Source organism: Actinia tenebrosa, unplaced genomic scaffold (assembly GCF_029948245.1).
Source record: "Actinia tenebrosa isolate PJP-AT-01 unplaced genomic scaffold, QUT_ActTen_1.0 PGA_scaffold0__85_contigs__length_37466705, whole genome shotgun sequence".
In the NCBI taxonomy this organism is placed as follows: Eukaryota; Metazoa; Cnidaria; class Anthozoa; order Actiniaria; family Actiniidae; genus Actinia; species Actinia tenebrosa.
Genome location: NW_028292569.1, coordinates 17,074,658 through 17,098,727, shown reverse-complemented (window position 1 = coordinate 17,098,727; position 24,070 = coordinate 17,074,658). Strand labels below are relative to the sequence as shown.

Sequence of the window (24,070 nt, the reverse complement as noted above, 5' to 3'; positions counted from 1 at the left end):
CATCTTAGCATTAAGGTAGGTACGACTCAATATTGCATCCCAGCACAAGGATTCACTCCTCTTGGCATCAGGGTAGGTACGACTCAATATTGGATCCCAACACAAGGATTCACTCATCTTAGCATCAGGGTAGGTACGACTCAATATTGGATCCCAGCACAAGGATTCGCTCATCTTAACATTAAGGTAAGTACGACTCAAAATTGGATCTCAGCACAAGGATTCACTCATCTTAACATCAGGGTAGGTACGACTCAATATTGGATCCCAGCACAAGGATTCACACATCTTAGCATCAGGGTGGGTACAGCTGATCAATACTGCATCCCAGCACAATGATTCACTTATCTTGTCAGTCAATTAAATTGCTCCAAATTCCATTGATCAAAGACGTATGAAGTAATTCTAAGCATCCCATTTTTCTTTATAGAACAAGTGTGAGCCGGATCCATGTCAGAACAATGGATTGTGTTGCCCTGACTACGAAAATGACGAATATCATTGCGTATGTAATGCAACAAAAGGAAAAGACTGCAAAATTTGTGAGTATAAAAATATTGTTTGAATTGCAAGCGGATTGGTGAAAAGGATCCAGACAAATCTGCAAACGTACTCCGTATCCCGCCTTACTTATAAATAAAGGCTGCAACTTGTTTGTCGTGCGTATGTTGCTGATCCCTGCGTTTGTGTTGAACTGGCCAATGCATTATATATATATACATGACTGTAAAAAACATGTTATTCACTAATTATATTACGTGATTTAGTTTACAGTGATTGCTCAGAGCTGCGTTCAGCTGGTTACACTGCAGATGGAGTCTATCAAATCGATCCTGATGGAAAAGGCTCCTTCCCAGTCTACTGCGACATGACAACAGATGGTGGAGGGTGGACTGTGTTTCAAAGACGCGACTACGAATTGGTGAACTTTACCCGTGGGTGGCAAGACCATAAAACCGGTTTTGGTAACCTGAATGGTGAGTTTTGGTTGGGCCTTGAGAAAGTCTACCGACTGACCAAGAGACAAGTTACAAAACTGCGCATTGATCTGGAGGCTCCAACAGGGAACAAGGGATATGCTGTGTATTCATCGTTCTCTATCTCCGACGAGAGTGATTTTTATCGCCTGGGAACGAGCGGATACTCAGGCACTGCTGGAGATGCCCTTGCGAATTCTTCAAATTCATATTGGATCGCCAACAACAGGAGGTTTAGCACATTTGATAAGGATAACGATGCATGTTCATGTAATTGTGCTCAGGGTGGAAAATATGGTTGGTGGTGGGGATGGTGCAGTATCTCGGGCCTTAATGGTAAAGCTTGGGATACCTTTGGTCAAACAATCTTCAGGACCGAAATGAAACTGAAATAAAGTAAGAATATAATTCAATGCTTTTTGTAGGTCTAATATATGATCGAATTTCATAACTATCCTTCTGCCAATTATTTGGGATGTTGGCCTGACCATTTACCTATTTCTTGGTTTGGTTGATGTTTTTTTACAAAGAATTCAGTGTGGGCATTCTTCAGTATGCTTCGGGTCCATCCCTTTTCTGAAATCCCGACTGAACCATGCAGTCTAGTACGTACGTTATGATGAAATCCATTTTCATGTTTCACGATTCGGTGATCCATTCAATCTTTAAGAACAAATTTAATACCAACTGTAAAGTAAAACATTGGTGATTTTATATGAGAGAAGGAGGGTAAAAACGATCACAAAGCTGGGATTTATTTTATGAGCTAGGGACTCCACATGTAAAACGTTCTTTACTCTTATATATAAAAACTTTTTTTTTCTATATTTTAGTGGATGACCTACATTATTCAAGATGTGTTTGCAGTATGAAACTCTCCCACTCCAAAGAATCTACTATTGATTTTATACAAGAGACAACGCAGAGACATTCCTCTATGAATTAAATGCAATCACCTCACTTCAAATACTAAAATATTTACAAGCACAAGAATCAATCGTATACCATAATCAAAAAAAGGCATCTTGGTCAAAGCAATGATCAAAGAAGGACATTTAGTTAAGCATGGACTATAGTATGATTTACTCTTCCTGCATGAAAAATCTTGACAAAATTCTTTAACGAGCACGCGGTTTTTGGCTGTGCTCCTTTAAGGGTAGCTACTATTGCATTGTATTCATCTAAACGCACTGCATGCTAATATGATAAACAGTTCAATAATATATATAATTATATTAATGTGGGTCCTGCTTAAAGAAAAGAAAATAAGAAAAGGAAAAAATCTACGAAATAAATTATGAATAAATAAAACTATATATATATATATACATATATATATATAGAAAGCCCTATTAATAGACAACTCAAAAAAAAAAAAAAAAAAAATTATATCCCATAATGTTTGATATGCTTTTGATATACTTGTATATATATTGGAAGCGGCCATAATTTTTGCAAAAGGCTATGCAAAAAGGTTGTAGTATACATATATATATATTGTTTTATATCTTGCAATGTTTGTCCGCATTTCGATCAAACAAGGTTTTGCGATATCTATTTTTACATAAAGGTTAAAACGCTAGGGCGAGGGTTTGCATTGAATTTCAATGCAAATCCGAGCACGTGCGTTTTAACTGGTTTAAAAAACAACCAAGCCCTATTTTTAATGTTGAGGAGGGTTTGAATTTCGATGGAAAACCTGTCTCGGGTTTTGAATTCAGCCCTGCTCTTCCCTGTTAGTATGAATGCTGAATTCAAAACCCGAGACAGGTTTTCCATCGAAATTCAAACCCGAAATCAAACAATTACAAATAGGGCGTGGTTGTTTTTTTCTAAACGTGAAAATGCTATTCCCTCGCACTCAACCCACACAACAAATACAAAGCATTATTATAATCAGTGTTGAAAGTAAAAAATCGATGCTCTGCTGCAGCGAATTCAAATACTTTAGATCTATAAAACCTTCTTTGCTGAACGTTATTCCCGGATCCACAAATTGATTGCATAGTACTTCGAGTCGGGTGAGCAATGGCCTATCGAACTCGTATAATCTCCAAAATCGCATCCTTCTCCAAATTTTGGTTTATTTTCCTCAGTGATTGCAATACCATGGTCAGCCCTGTTACATCCGTCACCTCCTCCACCAATCATCATCACTGACCCGTCATAATTACCCTCATTACCGCCACACCAAAACCCAATCTTCTGGCTATCTTGAATGGTACCACTGCAGTTAGCCCAGGAAAATCCAATAACCGATAAGTAATCTCCACTGTATGCTACATTGCAGCGTGCAAGGCACTTGCTATTTGCCCAGGTTGTTGTTCGAAAGTTCCCGTAACTTGTAATCATAGAACGGAAAGTGTGAGAGTCCATACAGTTGGAAACCGTTTGCAGGAGAGGAGTATGGAAATAATCATTCGAACGAGTAAGTTTTATTTCACGGCCTTGAAGTGACCAGAGTGCTGGCGATACCATGTCCTCATTGATGGAAGGATCAGTAGTGCTGCCATGTGCAGCTAAGGTATCATACCACCACGGACCGCCTGATTGGAGCCAGTTTTTATTATCTTTGTTTGAAAATCGTGCAATCAAAGTCCAATTATAATCTTTTGTCACATGGCGGTAAACCTTGAAAATAATTGGCTATTTCAATATATATATATATATATATAAACATACATATTTATCTATTTAATTATATTATCTATCTATATTCTAAAAATAGATAATGTACCCTGATGGTCCCTTTTGTAACCTGAGTCAAGTTACATTTCGCCCCATGTAAGGGAATCCGGACTTATGGTGGATTCCGGATGCAAAGACTCTGGATTACGGATTCCAAGGGTCTGGATTCCTGATTCCAAAATTTTTGTATTGCGGATTCCGGATTCCATATCGTTAATTTTCAGATGAAAATTATATTTGATATACTTGCCAGTATAAGTAGATAGAATCTTCTATCAATCAAATCAGCATCTGATGACAGATATTCTTGGTGGAGATATTACACAGTGGGGGAGGGGCTACATCGGTTCATTCTAGGTCAAGGCGATAGCATTTGAATGTATACTTTGAATTTCAAAGTAGCGGATTCCGGATTCCAAAAGAGTGGATTCCGGATTCCATTATAAACTTGATTCCGGATTCCCAAGCCTGGATTCCGGATTCCAGAGTGCTGGATTCCGGATTCCGGATTCCCTTACATGGGACGATACATTGGGGAGCATGCTCGCTTTCGTAACCTAGAGCTCCCTTTTGTAACCTCAGTATGTTCCCTCATGCAACCTGTTTATTCTTAAATTTTTAAATGTAAAATGTTGCATTTAGTAAAGATATATTAATGAAAAAGCTAATTCTTCTTAAATGAGCATGAAAACAAGGTCAGTTGAATACAATATTCGTATCCTGAATCGGAACCAAAGTACAACAGTGTATCAGTGTGTTGTTGTATCAATGTATTGGTGTGCTGTTGTATTAGTGTGTTGTTGTATCAGTGTATTGGTGTGCTGTTGTATCAGTGTGTTGTTGTATCAGTGTATTGGTGTATTGTTGAATCAGTGTGTTGTCGCATTAGTGTATATTGATGTTTTGGTGTATTGATTAACTGGTGTAGCAATTATATTGTATTGGCGTATATCTGTGTGTTGGTATAACAGTTTATTATAAGTATATTGGGGTATTGATGTATTGGTGTATTTTTGTATTACTGTATCGGTGTGTTGTTGTATCAATGTGTTGGTGTGCTGTTGTATAAGTGTGTTGTTGTCGTTGTAGCAATGTTTTGGTGTGTTGTTGTATCAATGTATTGGTGTGCTGTTGTATCAGTGTGTTGTTGTATCAATGTATTGGTGTGCTGTTGTATCAGTGTGTTGTTGTATCAATGTATTGGTGTGCTGTTGTATCAGTGTATAGGTTTAGAATGAATTGCGTCAATGAATTGGTGTGTTGTTATATCGGATCCGTTAAATCGGTGGGTTGTTGTATAAATGTATAGAAGTGCGATTGTATCAGTGTATTCTTGTACTGTTGTAGCAGAGTATTGGTGTATCGGTGTGTTGTTGCATCAGTGTATAGGTTTGTATTTGTATCAATGTACTAATGTGCTCTTGTATAAGTGTAGTGATGTACTGTAGCTGTAGTATAGCATTGTGTTGTAGCAGTGTAGTATTGCATGGTGTGCTGGTGTATTAGTGTCCTAGTGTATATTCCTGTTTTGAAAAATGTATGAATAATTATGAGGGTCAAAGCCAATCCCATCTCAGGAATCAGGTCACATGAATATTATGTAAACCCGATAAAACCCTTACAATGAATATGCTAATTACTTATGACCACTAGTGGATATATGCAGTTCTGATAAAGCACTAGTGGTTGTATATAATTCGCATATGAATTAAGCTGTTTACAACAGTCGCGTCCTGTTGTATGGGCTTCGCCTCAGGATCGTGATTATATAGCCGATACAACACGGTCGCTCATACTGTAAACATTATTTGTTGTACCAATGTATATCGTTGTGTTGGTAAATCAGTGCATTGGTATAAAAGTTATTTCCTGCTTACCTGCAGTACCTTTCCGTTTGCATTATTGACATTACAAATTCCGGATTCCTCAGTGTCTTCACAATTCTTAATCAGCAAGTCTAGTAAGATACACCAATTGAAAGCATTAATGAAAAAATGTATGGTTCGTGGATAGATATGATAGATCAATATGTATAGGAAATCGCACGATCTCGAGTACAATTTGGAAATTAATAGACACGAGTAATGTTTTGAAAGTACTTTAATTGCACTCGCCTTTACGAGTGTCTATTAATAAAGAAATGAAAGTTTTATGTACACACTCATCCACCCACCCATTCATTCACCCATCCATTAATCCACCCATCTGATCCATCCATCCACCCATCCATCTGATCCATCCATCCATCCATCTGATTGATCCATCCATCCATCCATCCATCCATCCATTCATTCCTCCATCCATCCATCCATTCATCTGATCCATCCATCCATCCATCTGTCCATCCATCCATCCATCCATCCATCTGTCCATCCATCCATCCATCCATCTGTCCATCCATCCATCCATCCATCCATCCATCCATCCATCCATCCATCCATCCATCCATCCATCCATCCATCCATCCATCCATCGTTCCCTCCACACGCACTACCACTACGTTCTATATTTACAACATACAACACTCAACTCACATGTTGATTTTAAAGGGCCACTTGGACGAAAATTGTTCCAAAATTAAAACTCTTTCATTCGAGCTGGAACTTTGCTGAAATAATCTTGAACACATTAAGAACCTCTCACTGAAATATCTTTCTAATATTCGAAAGGGAAGGGCCAAAATTTTACGATTTATTTTCGTCCGCCATTAATTTCTTTGTGTCACGGCCAACGAGTCATTATGTACAGCAGTTTTACGCTGTGACGTCGTTTACTCAACGCTGTCATGTTAGCGTCGTTTTGACTATACATTTCTTGTTAAATTACCTGAAGTTTATTTGATGTTTTAAACGCGTTATCGTGAAAAGAATCTCTAAACAGACTTTTTTTAAACCTTTGATACCTCTTCAAATATGATGGAAACTCCTTTGGACGCTCGCTTTGTCAATCCTGAAGAGTTAGAACCATAAATTATAATGTATGAAGATGAAGCCGAACTAGAAGAAGAAGCAATGCTTGGGAAGAGGTTTTCATAAAAATTCCTTACGTTCATTTCATTATTTGTATTTGCTACCTACTGTCCATGATATAAAGATCTTAAATTTGAAGTTTCAATGTAATCTAATAGTGATTGATGTTATGAAAACAACCGATTGCCTTTTGAATTCTGCGTTGTGATATAAAGATTTGTGACAATATACTTAGATCTATGTGCCGAATAATTTAGAATGTGATCTCGTAATTCTCCTAGCTGATTTACTACAGAACGGTTATTATTTGCTTCAAAATGTTTATTATGCATTGAATAGGTACAAACATACGATTATCTAATATCATCTTTGTAATAGAACATGTCAAAGGTTTCTTATTTATTACTCGCGCGACAGCGGCGTCTGTCACTCAGCTCGTAGATTTTTCTTTCATTGTGTCGGATGTCTCGCGGACCCAAATTGTGGGGTTGTTCTTTGCCCTTGTATGTAAATATACCTTGAAAAATTGTTATCCTTAAAATGATTCGAATCCCGAATATCTCAGTCACTTCGCGCGATGGAACCGCTAGAATCTCGTCCATGCGTCCTACTTTGTTGTGATTCTTGGCTTGCCGAGATGTATTGAAATTTTCGAATTATGATCGTCAGTATTATTGAAACTGAAAAATTTCAGCGCCTAGACATTGTTTGGTCATATAGTAGTTAGGAAACCGAATGAAACATTAAATATTTTCTGGATAAACCAAATAAACCGAGTTTTACGAACATGGCACATACATTACCCACCAATGTTTTGGTTTGGGTTGAGTAAATGACGTCATAAGTACTCGTGCCAGTCTTCTTGAGTCGAATTCTGTGATTCAAAGAAATTAATGGCGGACGAAAATAAATCGTAAAATTTTGGCCCTTTCCTTTCGAATATCAGAAAGATATTCCAGTGGGTGGTTCTTAATGTATCCTAGATTATTTCAGCAAAGTTCCAGCTCGAATGAAAGAGTTTTAATTTTGGAGCGATTTTCGTCCAAGTGGCCCTTTAACGGAGGGAGGAAACCGGAGATCCCGGAGAAAACCCTCGTGGCAAGGGAGAGAACAACACAACAAACAAACGTAACTCACATAAGATCCAGTCTGAGACAATTATTTTTTTGAATTTTCCCAAGAGGCGGGGGAAAAAGTTCCTTAAAACGGGCTAAATTCAAAAAATAACCACACAGAGCGAAAGAAGTGATATTTCTCAATGATCAGGTAAAATTTCGAAGCTTTATTTTAAGTTTCAATGATTATATTGAAATGTTTGAAGAATCCCCATACATTTTCTTATAACATGACACCACAGAAACCAAGCTTGGGCTACCCGTGATTAAACTTAACTGCTAGCACCAATTGGAAAATGAAATGGAATCAGAGACTTACTTTCGCATGCCGATCCGTTATATGCACTTGTACATTGACACACATGCGTGTTGTTGGTGTAGAATGGCACACATGTTCCACCGTTCTCACAGGGAATCGGGTCACATGAAGACTAACGAAGAGAACAAAAAGAAAGGAAACATTTTAAATAATCTGTTTTGTGGGAAAACCTAACCAGATAAGTACTGCTGATAAATATAGAACGATTTCAGCTAACGTCATTACTCAAGATATAAACAATAATCAATAGAATATGAACTAAGAGAAGGAATCCTACCTATATAGCCTTGTAACTATCATGTGCACAGTTTGATGCTATTTTTAGCTTGGAGATATTTTGAGCGAAGAACCTGATTGGTTGATTTCTTGAGGGTAGGCGGCTTCTAGTCTTGCCGTAAACAAAAGTCTGTTTTTTTGTAGCTTTTCGTGTCCTAAAGCGAGGCATTAAAGAAAGCATGACTATAGCGCGGGCATGGTAACGAGCTAAAAATAGCATCAATGATTCTAAAAATAGCATCAATGATTCTAAAAATAGCATCAAAATGTGCACATGATGGGGCACGGGGGTTCCTTCTCTTAGTTTATTTTCTCTTGCCATAATGTATTTACGGTATCAGTTCGCTTTTTAATGCCCCTGATGTTTTATTTCTAACTCTATTGCTTTGCTTTTGGCTTATGCTGTGTTAGAATTAATAATAGTGACCTTAAAATTTGCAACATCTACGACGACAACGACAACTAACTGCAGGGGCGTAGCAAGAACCTAGGAGCTGGGGAGGGGAGGGGGTGGGGGGCTCTGACCCCCCCTCCCCCCCCAAAAAAATTACTCCTCCCCCTATAAAACAAATAAACGTATAAACGCGCAAATAAAAAAGATACAAATTCGTATTCGTATAAACTGATTTATACAGCGCACTTTCCTAGGTTGCAATAATTTATTTTCCTATTTCACTTTGGTTAAAGTGAAGTGCCTATCACCCTTCTGACAATATTCACAGTATTGATTCTACATGGGGTAAGATGTGGAATAACCCGAAAATATTTCATACTTTGAGTGCGGCTTCTTGAAATTATAAAGGTTTTTCCATGCCATATGCTAATGCTGTGACGTATAAGAAGTAATCATTTAACATACAAAACATTACTGGCACACATAAATAAAATTTGGAATGCGTCATTGTTTTTCCCATTGCTCTTATCGAAATTATTGCAAGTTAGTTTTCACATAGAAGCCGGTGTTTCGAGTTACGAGGAACAACAAATAACTATAAATGCCTCCTCATTTCGCAAAACGTCAGTGTACACTAATTCACGGTATTTTTAAAATAATTCCTTCGATAATCTTTACTTTTTGATTTTCAAAACACCCACGAATGCCCAGACTAAGTTACCACTAGTCGTTATCAATTATTCAAGATGTAAACTCGATCTTTGCTTTAACATTTTCAAATATTATCGTAAATACAGTATTACAATCTTAATTCCTGGAGTCGTGGTCTTTGTTCAGTTTGAGCTAGAAGTTCGATTTGTGCTCATGAAGTCCCTTTTTAAATCTGTCAGCGACAATTATTTTTTCCCCCAATGTTTCTCTCACAATTAATAATAAATGAAACGTACAATGCACCCACAAAGAGATTCCCAGTCTCCTTTTTCATCTCTATCCGAAAACAAATAAACGAATGACAACGAAATAAAGGCTATTTTATGAAAGTGACAGCTATGAGAAGTCAAAACCGTTTTGATTCAATGTTATTAGGAAACCTAGATCTTTTCGCAATGTGAATTACTATAGATTAGGTAATCTGATTGATAATTGAGTTTATTTCTTATTACCACATTTACAAAAAAAGGAAAGTATTATCGATGTTGTATCACACACACACACACACACACATATATATATTTTGTGCTTGTTAAAAATATAATGACAAAGATGGAATGTTGCTTAAAAGAAGTAGTTACGTTTTTCTACCTTTAAAAACCGTAAAAAAAGTGGAGAAAATGTAAGTGGTAAATATGTTAAGAATAAGAATTTTGTTTCTACAAGCTAATTTTTATCGAATACTATTCGTTTGTTTTTATTATTATCATTAATGTCATGGAAACCTAGCCAAGATCGACGCTTGTTGCTTTAATCTCATATTTATTGTAGAGCTACTCATCATGAAAAAATTGTATTTTTATAAAATACTTTCATCCGTGATCAAATTTTCTAGATTCAAACGCAATGCAATAGTCTTATGTAACGGCTTTCGTTATTTATCTCCATGCAGTTTGGCCACGTAGTAGTCTCCCCCACAGCAGCTTTCAGTGTCGTCAAGCAACGCTTTCTCCCCTGAGTAGCTACTCATAGGAGAAAGCGTTGCGTGACGAAACTGAAAGCGGCTGTGGGGGAGGCTAGCAACGTACCAGTCTGAAACTAAACCTTTTAAGATTTTCACTTTTTTTTATCATTGCTGAAAGTTGGACTGTGTAACAGGGAAATATATTTCGAGCCTCAGACAGAATAAGTTATATTTAGGAAACTAATTTTAAACTTATCTGCCGACAAGTCCTGCGAATGCAGTTATAAGCCCTCTGTGTCAAAGTAAAGTACATTCACGATCATTCATTTCAAGGGGAAAAGTTATTTTTCATTTTACAATAAAAGTCATATAAATATTGGCTAAACTTTACATTCCGTTCTTGTGTAGATATCATGAAGCTTTGCTAAATCGCGATTTTAAAACCTTGTTTTTCCTTCTTGCATTAAAGAAAAAGAGCTTTCGAAATAAAAAATATTGTGCTGAAGGATTACCTTAATACTGAAATGTACGAAGTTTGCATCACTGATGAAATGCTGCGACGAGTTGAATATGTCCGTAGAAAAGAGCTCACATCTCCGCCTCTCCCCATTCTGCTTGACCTCCAGATTGAACGACAAACATTTTCTGTTTCCAACGCAAGTCACTTGGCAGATTTTTGGATTTTTTACAGAGATTACTGAAAATGGCGTCACATTGAGGTATTTGTGCTCGTGTTTGTTGAAGACAGCAAAGTTTAGCCCGGTTTCGGGATCTCTCATTATGGATGTGTTTGCTGCTTGAAAACGAATTTCTTGTTGACTTCCCAAGCAGCTTGATATGATCATCAGAAAAGATGCCACTGAAAAAACTGTAAAAATAGAGTACAGCATTTTTCTTTTGCCGGAAAGGTGATCAAATGCTAACTAATATCGATTGGGCGTAATTTTCTAACACATTCAATATGATCGTTTTTGAAATAAATTGGATAGAAGCCGGGAAATGCTGTAATTGCATATATTTGTTTAGGAGTTATTGAGAGAAAACGCTGGGGGGTTTTGAGACGTTTGTCGCACTGGTTCAGGTGTTAGAATAAATGTTGGTATTATGGAATAGACCACAAGGGAAGAAAACACTTAAAAAACAACAAATGAGGAAACGAAAACCAAAGTGAAAGAAAGAAAAAGCAAGGAAATAAAAGGAAGGAAAAAAACGAAACTTTAAAACCCTTAGTTAAACCAATATTTCTTTTTTAACTGCTGCAATATCTTAAATACCCAAGATTATTTGTTACTAAGGCTAGGGTCAGACGTCGAACTTCACAAGAGCCGTACCGAAATTGTATGTCGACTGGTGAATAGCGACCTTTAGATCCGACGACGAGTACGAGATCGAGTACGAGTACGAGTTTTAAAGGGCAACTTACCCCCCAAAATGACCCATTTTTAAGAGAAAGTACATCAATTGAGAAACACAAAAATTTAATTTTTAGAGGGGATAGAGCATCCGTGTTCCTAAAAAAATAATTTCAAAACATCGCATATATCGCTCTGGTGGCCGCCATCTTTGAGCCCGCGATAAATTACCGCATTCAGGTGTGACGTCACAACGTCAACGTGTGTTTGGATATGTAGAGTTTTTCTGTAAGCATGAGAGTTTGAAGTGGCTTTTTCGACAAAATGGTTAATTGTTGCGTGCCTGAATGCACTAACTATTCGACAAAAACAAAAGATGTTAGCTATCACAAGATTCCTAAAGATTTACAAATTCAGAAAGCTTGGATTTCTCGTCTAAGACGAGCAAATCTGCCGCCATTGAAGAATTGCTATGTATGTAGCGAGCACTTCGAGGATGGTTGCTTCGAATCCGACCTTATGGAGCAACTAACAGGCGAAAAAAGAAAAAGGAGGTTAAAGGCTGATGCAATTCCAAGTATTTTTAACTTTTCAACCATCCCTAGTAAAAGAAGAGCTACGACAGAAAACCGTATAAGACGACAACAACAAAAAGAGGTAGGTGATTTGTAGTTTGTGTTCGCACGTGCACTGCTAGATTGTCAGTGTAATATGTAAGTCTTATATATATATTAGAGCTATTTCGTGACTGGTCTGTGACTGTGCTCAGACCAAACCAATGCATTAAATTCTTAATACTAAGTTTACCGCTGCGGGTTTAGTTATGATGAATTGCGGATGAATAAGTTATACGCTCTTTCATATGGAGTCAATGAAAGTCCTATAAACAATTAAAGCTTGAGTGTCGTCTCAACTATCGGAATCAGTGAGAACCCCAGTAACTGCCATTCATTGTTATTTGTATTTGTTCTATAAATGATTATGTTTACTTCTTTTTCCCCATAAGACATTGGATAACCTACTGACTCCAACTACACATGCACTTGATGAAATGGTTGAAGAATCTGATATGGAGGTTTCCTTCGATGAAACACCTTCCAACAAAAGGGACTTTGGAGTCCAGTGCTGTCTGGATGAAAAGCTTTCAATACGAAAAAGCACCTCAACCCAAACAGAAAATGTGGATGTTAGTGTTGAGACTTCTGATGCCTGCATTCAAGTAGAAGGAAATTCAACATTTGAGCAATTGAACAGTATCCTGCATGACCATCCATACAGCTATACTGCTCCCTCTGTACCCATGAGTGTGTCACCACAAAAGTCTTGCAAGAATGATGTATCACCACAGAAATCTGCAAAGTCCTGTGGGTCTTTTCCTTTGTCAGATGAAGAAGTGAATCTTTTTTCGAGTGATGAAGAGGATGAATACATTATCTCATCACAAGAAACAAATTCTTCAACAGACAAAGAGTCTGAACCTGAGTATCACTTTGACACCTACATCAAAGAGCCAAAGTATTTGGTATTTGCAGCATGCCTAGGTGAACTGTTCAGGTTTTGTATCAACTGTGGTTCCATCGTAACTGACACCAACATTACCTGCACAGGAAGCATAGTAACGGTTAAAACCATATGTATGAAAGGTCACAACTGCTTGTGGAATTCCCAGCCTCTCATCAATCGTGCACCGGTAGGAAACCTTCTAATCTGCTCATCTATTTTGTTCACTGGTAACACTTTTACAAGAATCCAAAACTTTGCCTCATGTCTTGGGTTACGATTTATCAGTGAAAAAGTTTTTTACCAAAATCAGAATAGGTATCTATTTCCTGTAATAAATGATACCTGGGAAAGAGAAAGAAGAGCCGTTTTACAAGAACTGTCAAGTAAGCCTCTTGTATACTTGAATGGGGATGGACGGTGTGACAGCCCTGGCCATAATGCCAAGTATGGTACATACACATTTATGGACAATGACTCAGGGAAGATAGTTTCCTTCTCTGTGGTTCAGGTCACAGAAACAACATCTTCAAATGCTATGGAGAAAGAAGGTTTCATTAGGAGTCTTGGTAGTCTTGAGGATGAGGACGATATTAACATCAAGAGGATAACTACTGACAGACATACCTCAATCACTAGCACCATGGAAAAAGATTACAGCCACATCAAACACCAATATGACGTATGGCATTTGTCAAAATCTGTTGTGAAGAAACTCAACAAGAAGGCCAAGTTGAAAAAAAGTGCTGACCTTTCACATTGGATCCAGTCGGTCTCAAACCATCTGTGGTGGTGTGCAGCAACATGCAATGGTAGTGTGCAGCTGTTGAGAGAGAAGTGGGTCTCTATCTTGCATCATGTGACAAACAAGCATTCTTGGAGAGATGCAGAGATCTTCAAAAAATGTGACCATCCTCGACTAACCCGGAGAGAAGCTCGTAAAAAGTGCTGGCTAAAACCAGGATCTGCAGCTCATGTAGCCCTTGAAGAAGTGGTCCTTCAACCAAAACTGCTGAAGGACTTGGCAAAGCTCACTGACTTCTGTCACACAGGTGGGCTTGAAGTATACCACTCCACGATCCTGAAGTACTGCCCAAAGAGAGAGCACTTCTCCTACAAGGGTATGGTTGCTAGAACACAACTGGCAGCCATTGACAACAACCACAACACAGGAAGGAACCAAGCTGTGATTCAAAAGCCGGGGACAAGGATGGGAGAGGCAAGATACCGCCCATGTTTCCCAAAAATGCACAAGTGTTGGGTAGTTAAGCCTGTGTTGGAAAAGAAAAGTTATTCTTTCCTTCCTGAGCTTCAAAAGAAAGTGCTGGGATTGTGTGATGGCTCAGAAGTTGACCTCCAGGAAATTGAAGAAGTAGACCTACCAGCAAACATTGCAAGTTTGCCTGCACCGGATAAACAGGAATTGATTCAGAAACACCGGTCCAGGTTTTCAAGATAATCTAAATTAGAATTAGCCTTTGTGTACCTGCAGGTCATATGACCCTCCACTGTTTGGTCCTTCTTCCCCTCCCTCAAGTCCCAATCCCCCTCTGCTTTGCAGGCTATCTTTGGACAGTCGTGTAAAATACTGGTAAAAGATATCCCTTAATGAAAAAAGCTCCCAGATATGGAAAGGTACACGACAGACCCAAGTATAAATGCTATATACAAAATATGTAATTTTTAAAAATGACAAGGGGACCTGATGAAACGGGCAGATAAGTATGCAGTACCTTTTAGATGTTCAAATGAAAATTTTATTAAAATATTATTTCCATTTAGGTAAGAATTGACTGTAAAAAAGAGGTCTTTTCTTTACCTATCTACACTACCTTATATATGGGAGTCTCCCCCAGTATGAATATATTAAAGAAAAATATCCAATTGAATGGTGACATTTGCTTCAGCATATTTAACTTTTTTGCTGCCAGGACTCGTATAACTGCAAATTTTGCTTGGTTGGCTAGTGATCGTGTTCACTAGTGCTTTGTACACTAGGTTCACTATTCAGCTGGGTATTTTGTTTAGTGTGTTTTTAATAATAAAATATGTAAAACATTCAAAAAATGTTTGTACCAACAAAAAGCTTTTTATATAAAAAAGAAATTTATATAACACACCTTTCTGTGTACTGCATCCTAAATGAATACATGATTCTTATGCATATTGGTCTCAGCTTTTTCTAGTCTATGTTTTTGTTTTCAATTATCTTGCAATTAAATATGCCAAAAAATTGCAATTCCAGGAATTTTTCCTGATAGAAAAAAATCCACTCTGTATAGTAACTGAAGTAAGGAATAAATAAAATGTATATATTCACTCCATGCAACATTATATCAAGCTAATCATCTGCATAATGAAAACCCTCAAACTGAAAGTCCTCCTCTAGTCCAGGAGGAGGGAAGTGTGCTCTGATGCACATGACAGCACAAGAGGGCAGAACAACCCGAACTTCCTTTCCAAGAACTCCCCAGCACCATCTTGCTAGTTGTCTATATGCAATGTGTCTGTACTGCTTCTGCTCTGGGCCTTCATAAGCATCTCTGTATTGCTGTTTGTACTGAGCCCATGCGGTTCGAAGAACATACTTATTGCCACAAACAGGTAAGAATCCAGGATGTTGAGTAATGCATGGTGGTGGTTCATCAGCATCTCCATCTTCAACAACAGACTGGCATGTTGCAACTACTTTTTGGATTTCTTGGCAACAAATGCATTCAGCTATTGTATCCATAATTTGGCAGGTACACCTATTAACAAATAAAACAATCCTTAGTATTTTTGAACACTATCAATGATTGTCCCAAGTGAGAGTATATACACAAATTGTGACACAACTATATCCCTGAATCTGTGTCCTACAGTATATAACTTATTGACAACCAAGCGATGTTTAATTGTGACAGTTGGTTTTGCTTTTGGTTGCAAAGGTCGTGAGGCAGATTAAAATGCATAAATATACAGTGCAAGAAAGTGGTAAACACGACTGTAAAAAAAGGATACGTAGTTGAGTTTTATCGTGATAAGAAAGAAGTAAAACTTACCAATCTGAATTTGTTAGTCGATTGTTCTCTTGTTCATCGTCTTCAATAATGTCACTGTCAGATCCTTCTCTGAACTCTTCATCTGAGGAGATTTCTATTTCTGGTTCGAACTGATATGGCCGTAAAACAAACTCGTCCGTTTCTAAAAATTCTTGAGCAAAATCGTCTCTCGAGCTGTCCGAGTCTTCGGAAAAAGAATTAGACTCTGACATGCCTTTAATTGAATGACCAGGCCGTATTTCGTTCGTAAAATATTGAGTAAAACGTCTCAGAAACAGGGGAAGAAGTCAACCAAACGCTCGTAAACAACTTGACGCCGTGAACTCTTGTGACGTTGTGACGTCATTACCTGTTTTTCTGAGCCCGCGATAAAAGTGCAAGATGGCGGCCACCAGAGCGATATATGCGATGTTTTGAAATTATTTTTTTAGGAACACGGATGCTCTATCCCCTCTAAAAATTGAATTTTTGTGTTTCTCATTTGATGTACTTTCTCTTAAAAATGGGTCATTTTGGGGGGTAAGTTGCCCTTTAAAATTGGTCCTGTGCACGTGGTGAACACTAAATCGTAGTCGATTCCCGATTTTTTACCATCTGAAGTTTCAATTTACGTACACGATCACGACTACAAAAAGATAGTGCTTTCTTTAAAAGTTAAAAACTCGTACTCGTACTCGTACTCGTCGTCGCATCTAAAGGTCTCTTATATATTGACTACTTCGACGATGCGGTGGTCACCTTGACGTCCTGGGCGTCCAGGGAGCAAAGAAAGCTTTGTTAGAGTCATGATGTCGATTGATATTAAGAGGGCGTCTCTGTAACAGCGTGCCACTCGATCTGGGCTCGAAAAATAGATTTCTTTTATATTCCTATCATCGAAAGTACTATCTATCCTCACTACAAAATTGCAGTTAGAATTGTTCTAAATTCTTTTTTCCACCCGCTATGCGAATTTTTGTCCATCGACCCCAAATCAGCGAAAGACGCCGATTTTCGAGGTCGGCCGAGGGCTATTTTCAAAGTCTGTTTTCTCGGGTTTCTCTGCACATAAAAGCTAATTTTTCTATCCAGAACTTTAGTCTAGTGTAACTTCTGCATAAAAACAGTAATAGTTTTTTTTTGGAATGCGCGAATTCTGAAAAATAATCCTAACTGATCGAGACTACTGAAAGCGTGACATGGAAAGCTAAGATTATGAGACCTCGAATATTGCATATTTCTCATTTGTGGCACCTAATCCAGCCCTAAAATATCATTCAACCTTGAGATAAGAAGCTCTTTTATAGATGTGTGCAATAAAATTTGCGGCACTTTGCGTTTCTACGAAATAAGCTAAGTTTCAAATTGTTCTATTTTCAGTTATTTCCTTGCGTGACACGACAGGCCGTTGGGTCTGTGATGGCTACTTCTTTGCTCATTATCCTCAATACCAATACCTAAAATATAATATGATGAATTAAAAACCTTAACTTTACAATATTTGTTCCATTATAAAAGATTTCAATGATCTACGGCTTCATTTAATAGTGTTTCAATAAGCTGTTTTGAAATTTCACCGCACAGTAATTGTTTTAATTTGCATATCTCGAGGTCGGGAGGTCAATCGTTATTTGTTTATTTAATCATAGCAAATTTAGTAAAGAAATCCTCGCTTAGTAATATCTCGAAACACCCTAAAAAGATCCAAAACTGAGAACTGTTCTTGTTTGTAGAGCTGAATATTTCTAGTTTTTTTTAAGTTGTAGTAAATATATCATTGATATCTTTGTCACTATAGTCATTTAACATTCTCAACGTTTATTTCCTTTATTGATGGATTGCAAGCATTCCCAAGAGAGTCAAAAGACAAAAGCATGGCGGCCATTGTGGTGCCGTTAACAATGGGTGCTAATGAGAAATCTTTTGTTAAATGGCACCAACATGGCCGCGATGACGTAACGTGCAATCGAAGAATAAGTTATCCATCATTTTTTATTGTGAAAAGGTATTTCGTCCTCCCGATATTTTCGAACTCCATATACTATCATTTTTTCGAAAAATACTTTGCAGTCTTGACTGTTCTTCGGCTGAGATGACGATTTTTGCAACAGGTGCAATCAAACGTATGAAGTCATTCATAACTACAGAACAAGTGATTGTGAAAATTATGATCATACAGGGGCGGCGGTTCGGAAGTGGGGGTTGCGGGTACTGGCTCCTCCAATAATTTTGAAGACATAGAGCTACTCTGTAGATATATGCTTCAAATAAACCATTATTATTATTATCATTATTCAATCAATGAATCAATGTATTGCTCATTTCTCTTAGAGAAACATTCAGCTCTCACTCTACTCGATTAAGTTCAGCTACTTTGAAGCCAAGCTATTATGGTTGCGTCTAAAGCATTCTTTCAAAATCTGTGATGGTTGATATTCCTGAAATCTTTGGTAGGTTGTTCTTATTGATGTTTTTATTGGACGGCCTTTTCTTTTGTTGTTGTTTTGTTGTGATTATTATTATTATTATTATTATTATTATCATTATTATCATAAATATCATTAATGTTATTTTTATTATAATTTAATAAATCATTATTATCATTATCATTATCATTGTCATTGTCATTGTCATTGTCATTGTCATTGTCATTGTCATTGTCATTGTCATTGTCATTGTCATTGTCATTATCATTATCATTATCATCATCATCATCATCTTCATTACAAAAGCAAATTCTTTGTTTATCTACATGAATTCGGAACTAACATTATTTTCAAGGCGATTTTAAAACAGTCAATCAGTACAGGCTGTTTTGACGTGCTCCTCCAAGTCCTCCAATGGATAATGTTCAGCTTCCGCCGCCCCTCTCGGGTACTCACTGAACTAAGATTAAATGCTTACAATGATCTTATGAATTTATATATAGCGCCTTTTCTATATGAATATAATCAAAGGCGCTTTACATTGAGTTGTTAATGACAGATTGCTTTTTGTGCAATTTACAAGCATGAGAGATGGTTAGTATGAAGTGTAGGCACTGAGGGTGGTCACTGCCAGGGTTTCTTTACGTCCTCAGTGGTTCTTTTACGTCCCTCCGATGTTGGTTAGTAATGATGATTGTGAAGGGACGAGACCGCCATTTAAAGTGGTCATCCGAGCCACTTGAAAGCCATTTGCAGATGTAATTACAGAGACAGCACTTTCTTCTCAGTTATTTTAAGACCCTGAGTGTTGGGACTCGAGGCACGACCTCCCTCACGAAGGTCCCGATGCTCAACCAACTAGCTGAGCCAACCGGTTTGCGGTATAGCTAGCTAGCACTACTGATTCTACTGCGGAGAACACTTGCATTCCTTAATGACCTCGCCAACCAAACGCACGAGCTCTGCCTTAAGGCCTTTAGATCTAAACTGTACTTCAAAGTAATTAAGTATTTTTTTCAGCATTGCAACATTGAAGGCTGAGATCTTGTTTCTTTGATATAGTAGGCGCAAAGATCGTACGTGGCATAATGGGGTGTTGCAGGCCAATATGCTATGCTCATGATCAATTTCTTGTAACAGCAAGGGGGGGCTAATTGAGTTGGGGAGGGGGGGAGTGTAATTGAGTTTCTTCCGTCAACACAACGGAAAACAATATAAAAAAGCATCGTTTTTTTCTGCTGAAGGGGGGGCTTCAGCCCCCCTTTGCCCCCCCCCCCCTTCCCCCCCCCCCCCCCACCCCCCGTCCTGGATCCGCCCTTGAACAGATTCATACGTTCTGACTATGGTATTACATCCTGAATGTCTTCCTCTTCTACCAAAGATCGTACATTTTCCTGAGGACTGGTCACGGTAATATCTCGTACTGTGGATTTTTTTCGCGAAGTGGAAAGACGTGAAAAGAATCCTGCAATCTGGGTCTTCGATAGCCATTCTTCTCTTTCAAAGCGCCTTTCATCGTTCTCATTTCTCGCGCACCGCATTTCCGCGGCAACTTGTTCAGGGTCTGCTTTTCTACCAGTCCTCTCACCCAGGTTAAGCTTTGCTGTCAAATACGACCGCACATTTTCTGTAAAACGAGCAGCTCGATCCGGTTCTTGGTTTTAGAGCCCAGCTCATGCTAAGTGTTGAAGGTGTCTCTTGAACAAGTGATATATAAGAATCTTCGTCTGGTTGTCGGCGGAGCCCATCGTATATAGTTTCATTTCTCTCTGACTGAATTTCGCTCTTAGATATATATTTTTATTTGTAATAATGGTTATTTGTATTATATTTAAAAGATGTATATTTTTAAAAAAATATTATGCATTGTTATTTTGTTTTCTTTTTTCTTTTCTTTTCTTTTTTTGCAAGAGTCTTCAATTTAGACGTCCTAGTCTAACTCACTGGTATTTAGTACAAAGACATAGATTCAGTATTCCAAGTACTACTAATATAAGTATAGAGTTGATCAATAACACAGTGAATAACGCTACTAACGCGGGCAAGTACATCCTTTACTTACAATGATATGAATGATATGCTACCTTCAACTAAAAAAACTAGAAATATTCAGCTCTACAAACAAGAACAGTTCTCAGTTTTGGATCTCTTTAGTATGTTTCGAGATAAAGCGAGAATTTCTTTACTACAATTAAAAAGACAAATAGCGATTGACCTCCCGACCTCGAGATATGCAAATTAAAACAATTACTGTGCTGTGAAATTTCAAAACAGCTTATTGAAACACTATTAAATGAAGCCGTAGATCATTGAAATCTCTTATAATGGAACAAATATTGTAAAGTTAAGGTTTTTAATTCATCATATTATATTTTAGGTATTGGTATTGAGGATAATGAGCAAAGAAGTAGCCATCACAGACCCAACGGCCTGTCGTGTCACGCAAGGAAATAACTGAAAATAGAACAATTTGAAACTTAGCTTATTTCGTAGAAACGCAAAGTGCCGCAAATTTTATTGCACACATCTATAAAAGAGCTTCTTATCTCAAGGTTGAATGATATTTTAGGGCTGGATTAGGTGCCACAAATGAGAAATATGCAATATTCGAGGTCTCATAATCTTAGCTTTCCATGTCACGCTTTCAGTAGTCTCGATCAGTTAGGATTATTTTTCAGAATTCGCGCATTCCAAAAAAAAACTATTACTGTTTTTATGCAGAAGTTACACTAGACTAAAGTTCTGGATAGAAAAATTAGCTTTTATGTGCAGAGAAACCCGAGAAAACAGACTTTGAAAATAGCCCTCGGCCGACCTCGAAAATCGGCGTCTTTCGCTGATTTGGGGTCGATGGACAAAAATTCGCATAGCGGGTGGAAAAAAGAATTTAGAACAATTCTAACTGCAATTTTGTAGTGAGGATAGATAGTACTTTCGATGATAGGAATATAAAAGAAATCTATTTTTCGAGCCTAGATCGAGTGGCACGCTGTTACAGAGACGCCCTCTTAACAGCTCACCACAAGAGAATACAACAAAGATGAAGTAACACGCCACATCGATCACCTTTACCCATAAAAGAAAGACAAACACACGAATATCTATATATTTTCCATCATCTTTGTTTTGTTTTGCCCCCTGGCAAGATGGCCGCCGTATCGTCGAAGGAGTCCCTTGAGTTCAACCGTTTAAGTCAAACGTCGAACTTATTGACATCGATCTTCAAACGAACCATGTTTATTTGCAGTAAATTGGTGAGCGGCCACACCATCATAATGGCGTCGAACTTCAAATGAACTTATTTCTTTCAATTACGTACGACTCATGCGTAGTTTGACGTTTGACTTTAATTAGCCTTGTTCAACAACTTCACTATTTGCCACAGGTAATAGTCGTGATCTCAGGAACGAGAAAAAGCTGCATTATGATACTTCTAGAAACTTTTGATAACAAACTAGTGTACTTACGTACCCCTTTGCGATCAACGTTTACGCATGCGTGCATTTTGACCGGTATTCCCATAATATATACCTAATCCACTGCTTTCCCATTAGAGATTTCCGATTTAGCGGATTATAGGCGGAATAGGCATATACTAACGGAATAGGTACATCGTGTAGCTGATGCGTTGTGAATTCAGTCAAACCGTTAAATAGGTGCCGTAAACTAAATCAAACTAACTTCTGAATCGTCTTTGTATTTATATAGGGTATTTTTTTTCCCGATTTCTCGTCAACGAGCATCCCTATCCTCTTTATCCTGAAGGACCTCTCAATCTCTGGGCCCCGAGCTTCACTGCATGTTAATCGTAGCTACCAAGAAATGAGTCTGACTTTCCACTTAATGACAAGAAAACTATTTTAATAATTTGTAGTCAGCTACAAGACAATAATACTGAATATTCCATTCTTCATCAGACAGATACAAAACGTAATTGCTACAATTAAGACAAATAAATATTCTAGTCTTCATCAGACAGATATCATGTTAGCATGTCATATATACGTACAAAACGTAACTGCCACAAAAGACAAATAAATATTCTAGTCTTCGTCAGAAGACACCAAACCATGAATAGTCCTCCAGCTTGCCAAAGCTTTCTTATGCTCTCGAGCAGCAGTTTGAGCTGACTCGAGAACACCAGGGATTGCATCCAGCAAGCGGTCAAGTCTATCCTCTCTCGTCACTTTTTGTCTTTTGCTAGACTTGTTCTCCGGCTTCACTGAAGTTCTTTTCCTAAGATAAAAACAACACATGAAAACCACGTTTTACAAGCCATATCTAAGAATTTGAGCACAAATTATTACAAAATATTAAATTATTATCAAATTACCTATCTTCCTCTTTCTCAAGTTCCCTTCTATTGTTGATCTTCTTGAGAATTTCTGTCGAGTCGTCATGCTGTAGGTTTTTGTCATCCACGTCAACCACATACTTCGTTTCCCTAGTATTAATAGCCTTACAAATTTCTGCAATTTCTTGTTTAGCACTTTCCTCGCTGCTAGATTGAGAAGACTCGTATTCATCATCAATTATTTTTGATGTTGATGGTGTTTCCCGCTGCGTTTTGTCTGTTGACGTGGTATCGTCATTCCTATAAGAATAATTTCATATTATTATCCTTTTAACTTACGGAAAGCACTTTGCACCTGTTTAATAATTGATTGTACCTTGTAAGTAGAGCGTTGTTGAGCAGTTTAGAAGCTCGTTTTCTTAGGCGCTCTTGTAAAGCCTTGCAAGCGGACTTATCCTCGACCAAATACTGGTCTCCTGCTTCTCCCATCACTTCTGCGTGTCGTCTCATGTAGCTCAACACGCTTTTCCACTCTCTCCCACATGTATTTACAGCCTGAAGAATGAGAATATCCTCCAGTTCTGTATAATTTCTTCTTGCTTTTCTTTGTTTTTTCACGTTTTCCATCGTGTTCAATGTTCTTGTACGAATGATGAAAAGAGTGCCTTGCTAGCAAACGTGCCCACGTGCGCTAAGTGTGAATGTTATCAACCTTCTTGTGTTTCCTAATTGTGTTTGTGTTTTGTTTCCTAATTATGTTAATAATAATGCATACATTCTAAGTGCACGCACGCTTTGACAAGTTGTAGCAAATTATTTGCATATCTTCGCCTTTGTAAAAGTTTATAGGTATTTATTAAGTTCAAAACAAGTAATGGATGTTCCTCCTTTCCCAACCTTTGTTGTGATGACGCTGTTGTCTGTGGTTACAGTTGTAAAACTTGTGCTCCAAAGATCACCACGCCTAGTTCCTCTATTTCCTACCCATGTTATAGGGAATCTGCTCATAGCACTTCTTATGCTGGTCTCTATAGTACCAACAGGGAGATTTAACCTCTTAGCCCGACTTCTTGGTAATCAGCTTCTTCACCGCCAAAACAATGGCATCGATATTTATCGTTT

General features: G+C 37.8%; 4 protein-coding genes, 1 long non-coding RNA gene and 1 pseudogene across 5 annotated transcripts; 2 read left to right on the top strand and 4 right to left on the bottom strand.

Moving 5' to 3' along the window:
• Positions 1-488: 488 nt before the first annotated feature.
• LOC116287463 (fibrinogen-like protein A pseudogene) lies at positions 489-1,372 on the top strand (annotated as a pseudogene).
• A 1,571-nt stretch (positions 1,373-2,943) lies between these two features.
• Positions 2,944-3,761, bottom strand: LOC148913614 (uncharacterized). Its single transcript, XM_089036138.1, has 2 exons — positions 3,750-3,761; positions 2,944-3,623 (listed from the first exon to the last, which is right to left on the bottom strand). Exons 1-2 carry the CDS (start codon positions 3,759-3,761, stop codon positions 2,955-2,957), a joined length of 681 nt encoding a protein of 226 aa, XP_088892264.1. The 3' UTR covers positions 2,944-2,954.
• Positions 3,762-5,559: 1,798 nt separating this feature from the next.
• On the bottom strand, positions 5,560-10,924 carry LOC116287462 (uncharacterized). Its single transcript, XR_016119858.1, has 3 exons — positions 10,866-10,924; positions 8,069-8,180; positions 5,560-5,622 (listed from the first exon to the last, which is right to left on the bottom strand). It is a non-coding gene; the product is annotated as an uncharacterized LOC116287462 (long non-coding RNA).
• An 853-nt stretch (positions 10,925-11,777) lies between these two features.
• On the top strand, positions 11,778-15,272 carry LOC148913613 (uncharacterized). Its single transcript, XM_089033737.1, has 2 exons — positions 11,778-12,362; positions 12,712-15,272. The coding sequence occupies exons 1-2, from the start codon at positions 12,030-12,032 to the stop codon at positions 14,662-14,664; spliced, it is 2,286 nt and encodes a 761-aa protein (XP_088889863.1). The 5' UTR covers positions 11,778-12,029; the 3' UTR covers positions 14,665-15,272.
• On the bottom strand, positions 14,940-16,567 carry LOC148913612 (uncharacterized). Its single transcript, XM_089033742.1, has 2 exons — positions 16,250-16,567; positions 14,940-15,955 (listed from the first exon to the last, which is right to left on the bottom strand). Exons 1-2 carry the CDS (start codon positions 16,459-16,461, stop codon positions 15,547-15,549), a joined length of 621 nt encoding a protein of 206 aa, XP_088889868.1. The 5' UTR covers positions 16,462-16,567; the 3' UTR covers positions 14,940-15,546.
• Positions 16,568-22,697: 6,130 nt separating this feature from the next.
• LOC148913611 (uncharacterized) lies at positions 22,698-23,575 on the bottom strand. Its single transcript, XM_089033729.1, has 3 exons — positions 23,325-23,575; positions 22,988-23,248; positions 22,698-22,890 (listed from the first exon to the last, which is right to left on the bottom strand). The coding sequence occupies exons 1-3, from the start codon at positions 23,573-23,575 to the stop codon at positions 22,698-22,700; spliced, it is 705 nt and encodes a 234-aa protein (XP_088889855.1).
• Between the last annotated feature and the right edge of the window lie 495 nt (positions 23,576-24,070).

Excerpts from the sequence above, each read along its gene's own strand:
- LOC148913611 (XM_089033729.1), bottom strand. The coding sequence starts at position 23,575 with ATGGAAAACGTGAAAAAACAAAGAAAAGCAAGAAGAAATTATACAGAA. Across the intron at positions 23,249-23,324 it reads AACAACGCTCTACTTACAAG|GAATGACGATACCACGTCAA; the intron begins GTACAATCAATT and ends TTATTCTTATAG. Across the intron at positions 22,891-22,987 it reads CTTGAGAAAGAGGAAGATAG|GAAAAGAACTTCAGTGAAGC; the intron begins GTAATTTGATAA and ends TTTTTATCTTAG.
- LOC148913612 (XM_089033742.1), bottom strand. The coding sequence starts at position 16,461 with ATGTCAGAGTCTAATTCTTTTTCCGAAGACTCGGACAGCTCGAGAGAC. Across the intron at positions 15,956-16,249 it reads CGACTAACAAATTCAGATTG|GTGTACCTGCCAAATTATGG; the intron begins GTAAGTTTTACT and ends ATTTGTTAATAG.
- LOC148913613 (XM_089033737.1), top strand. The coding sequence starts at position 12,030 with ATGGTTAATTGTTGCGTGCCTGAATGCACTAACTATTCGACAAAAACA. Across the intron at positions 12,363-12,711 it reads GACGACAACAACAAAAAGAG|ACATTGGATAACCTACTGAC; the intron begins GTAGGTGATTTG and ends TTTCCCCATAAG.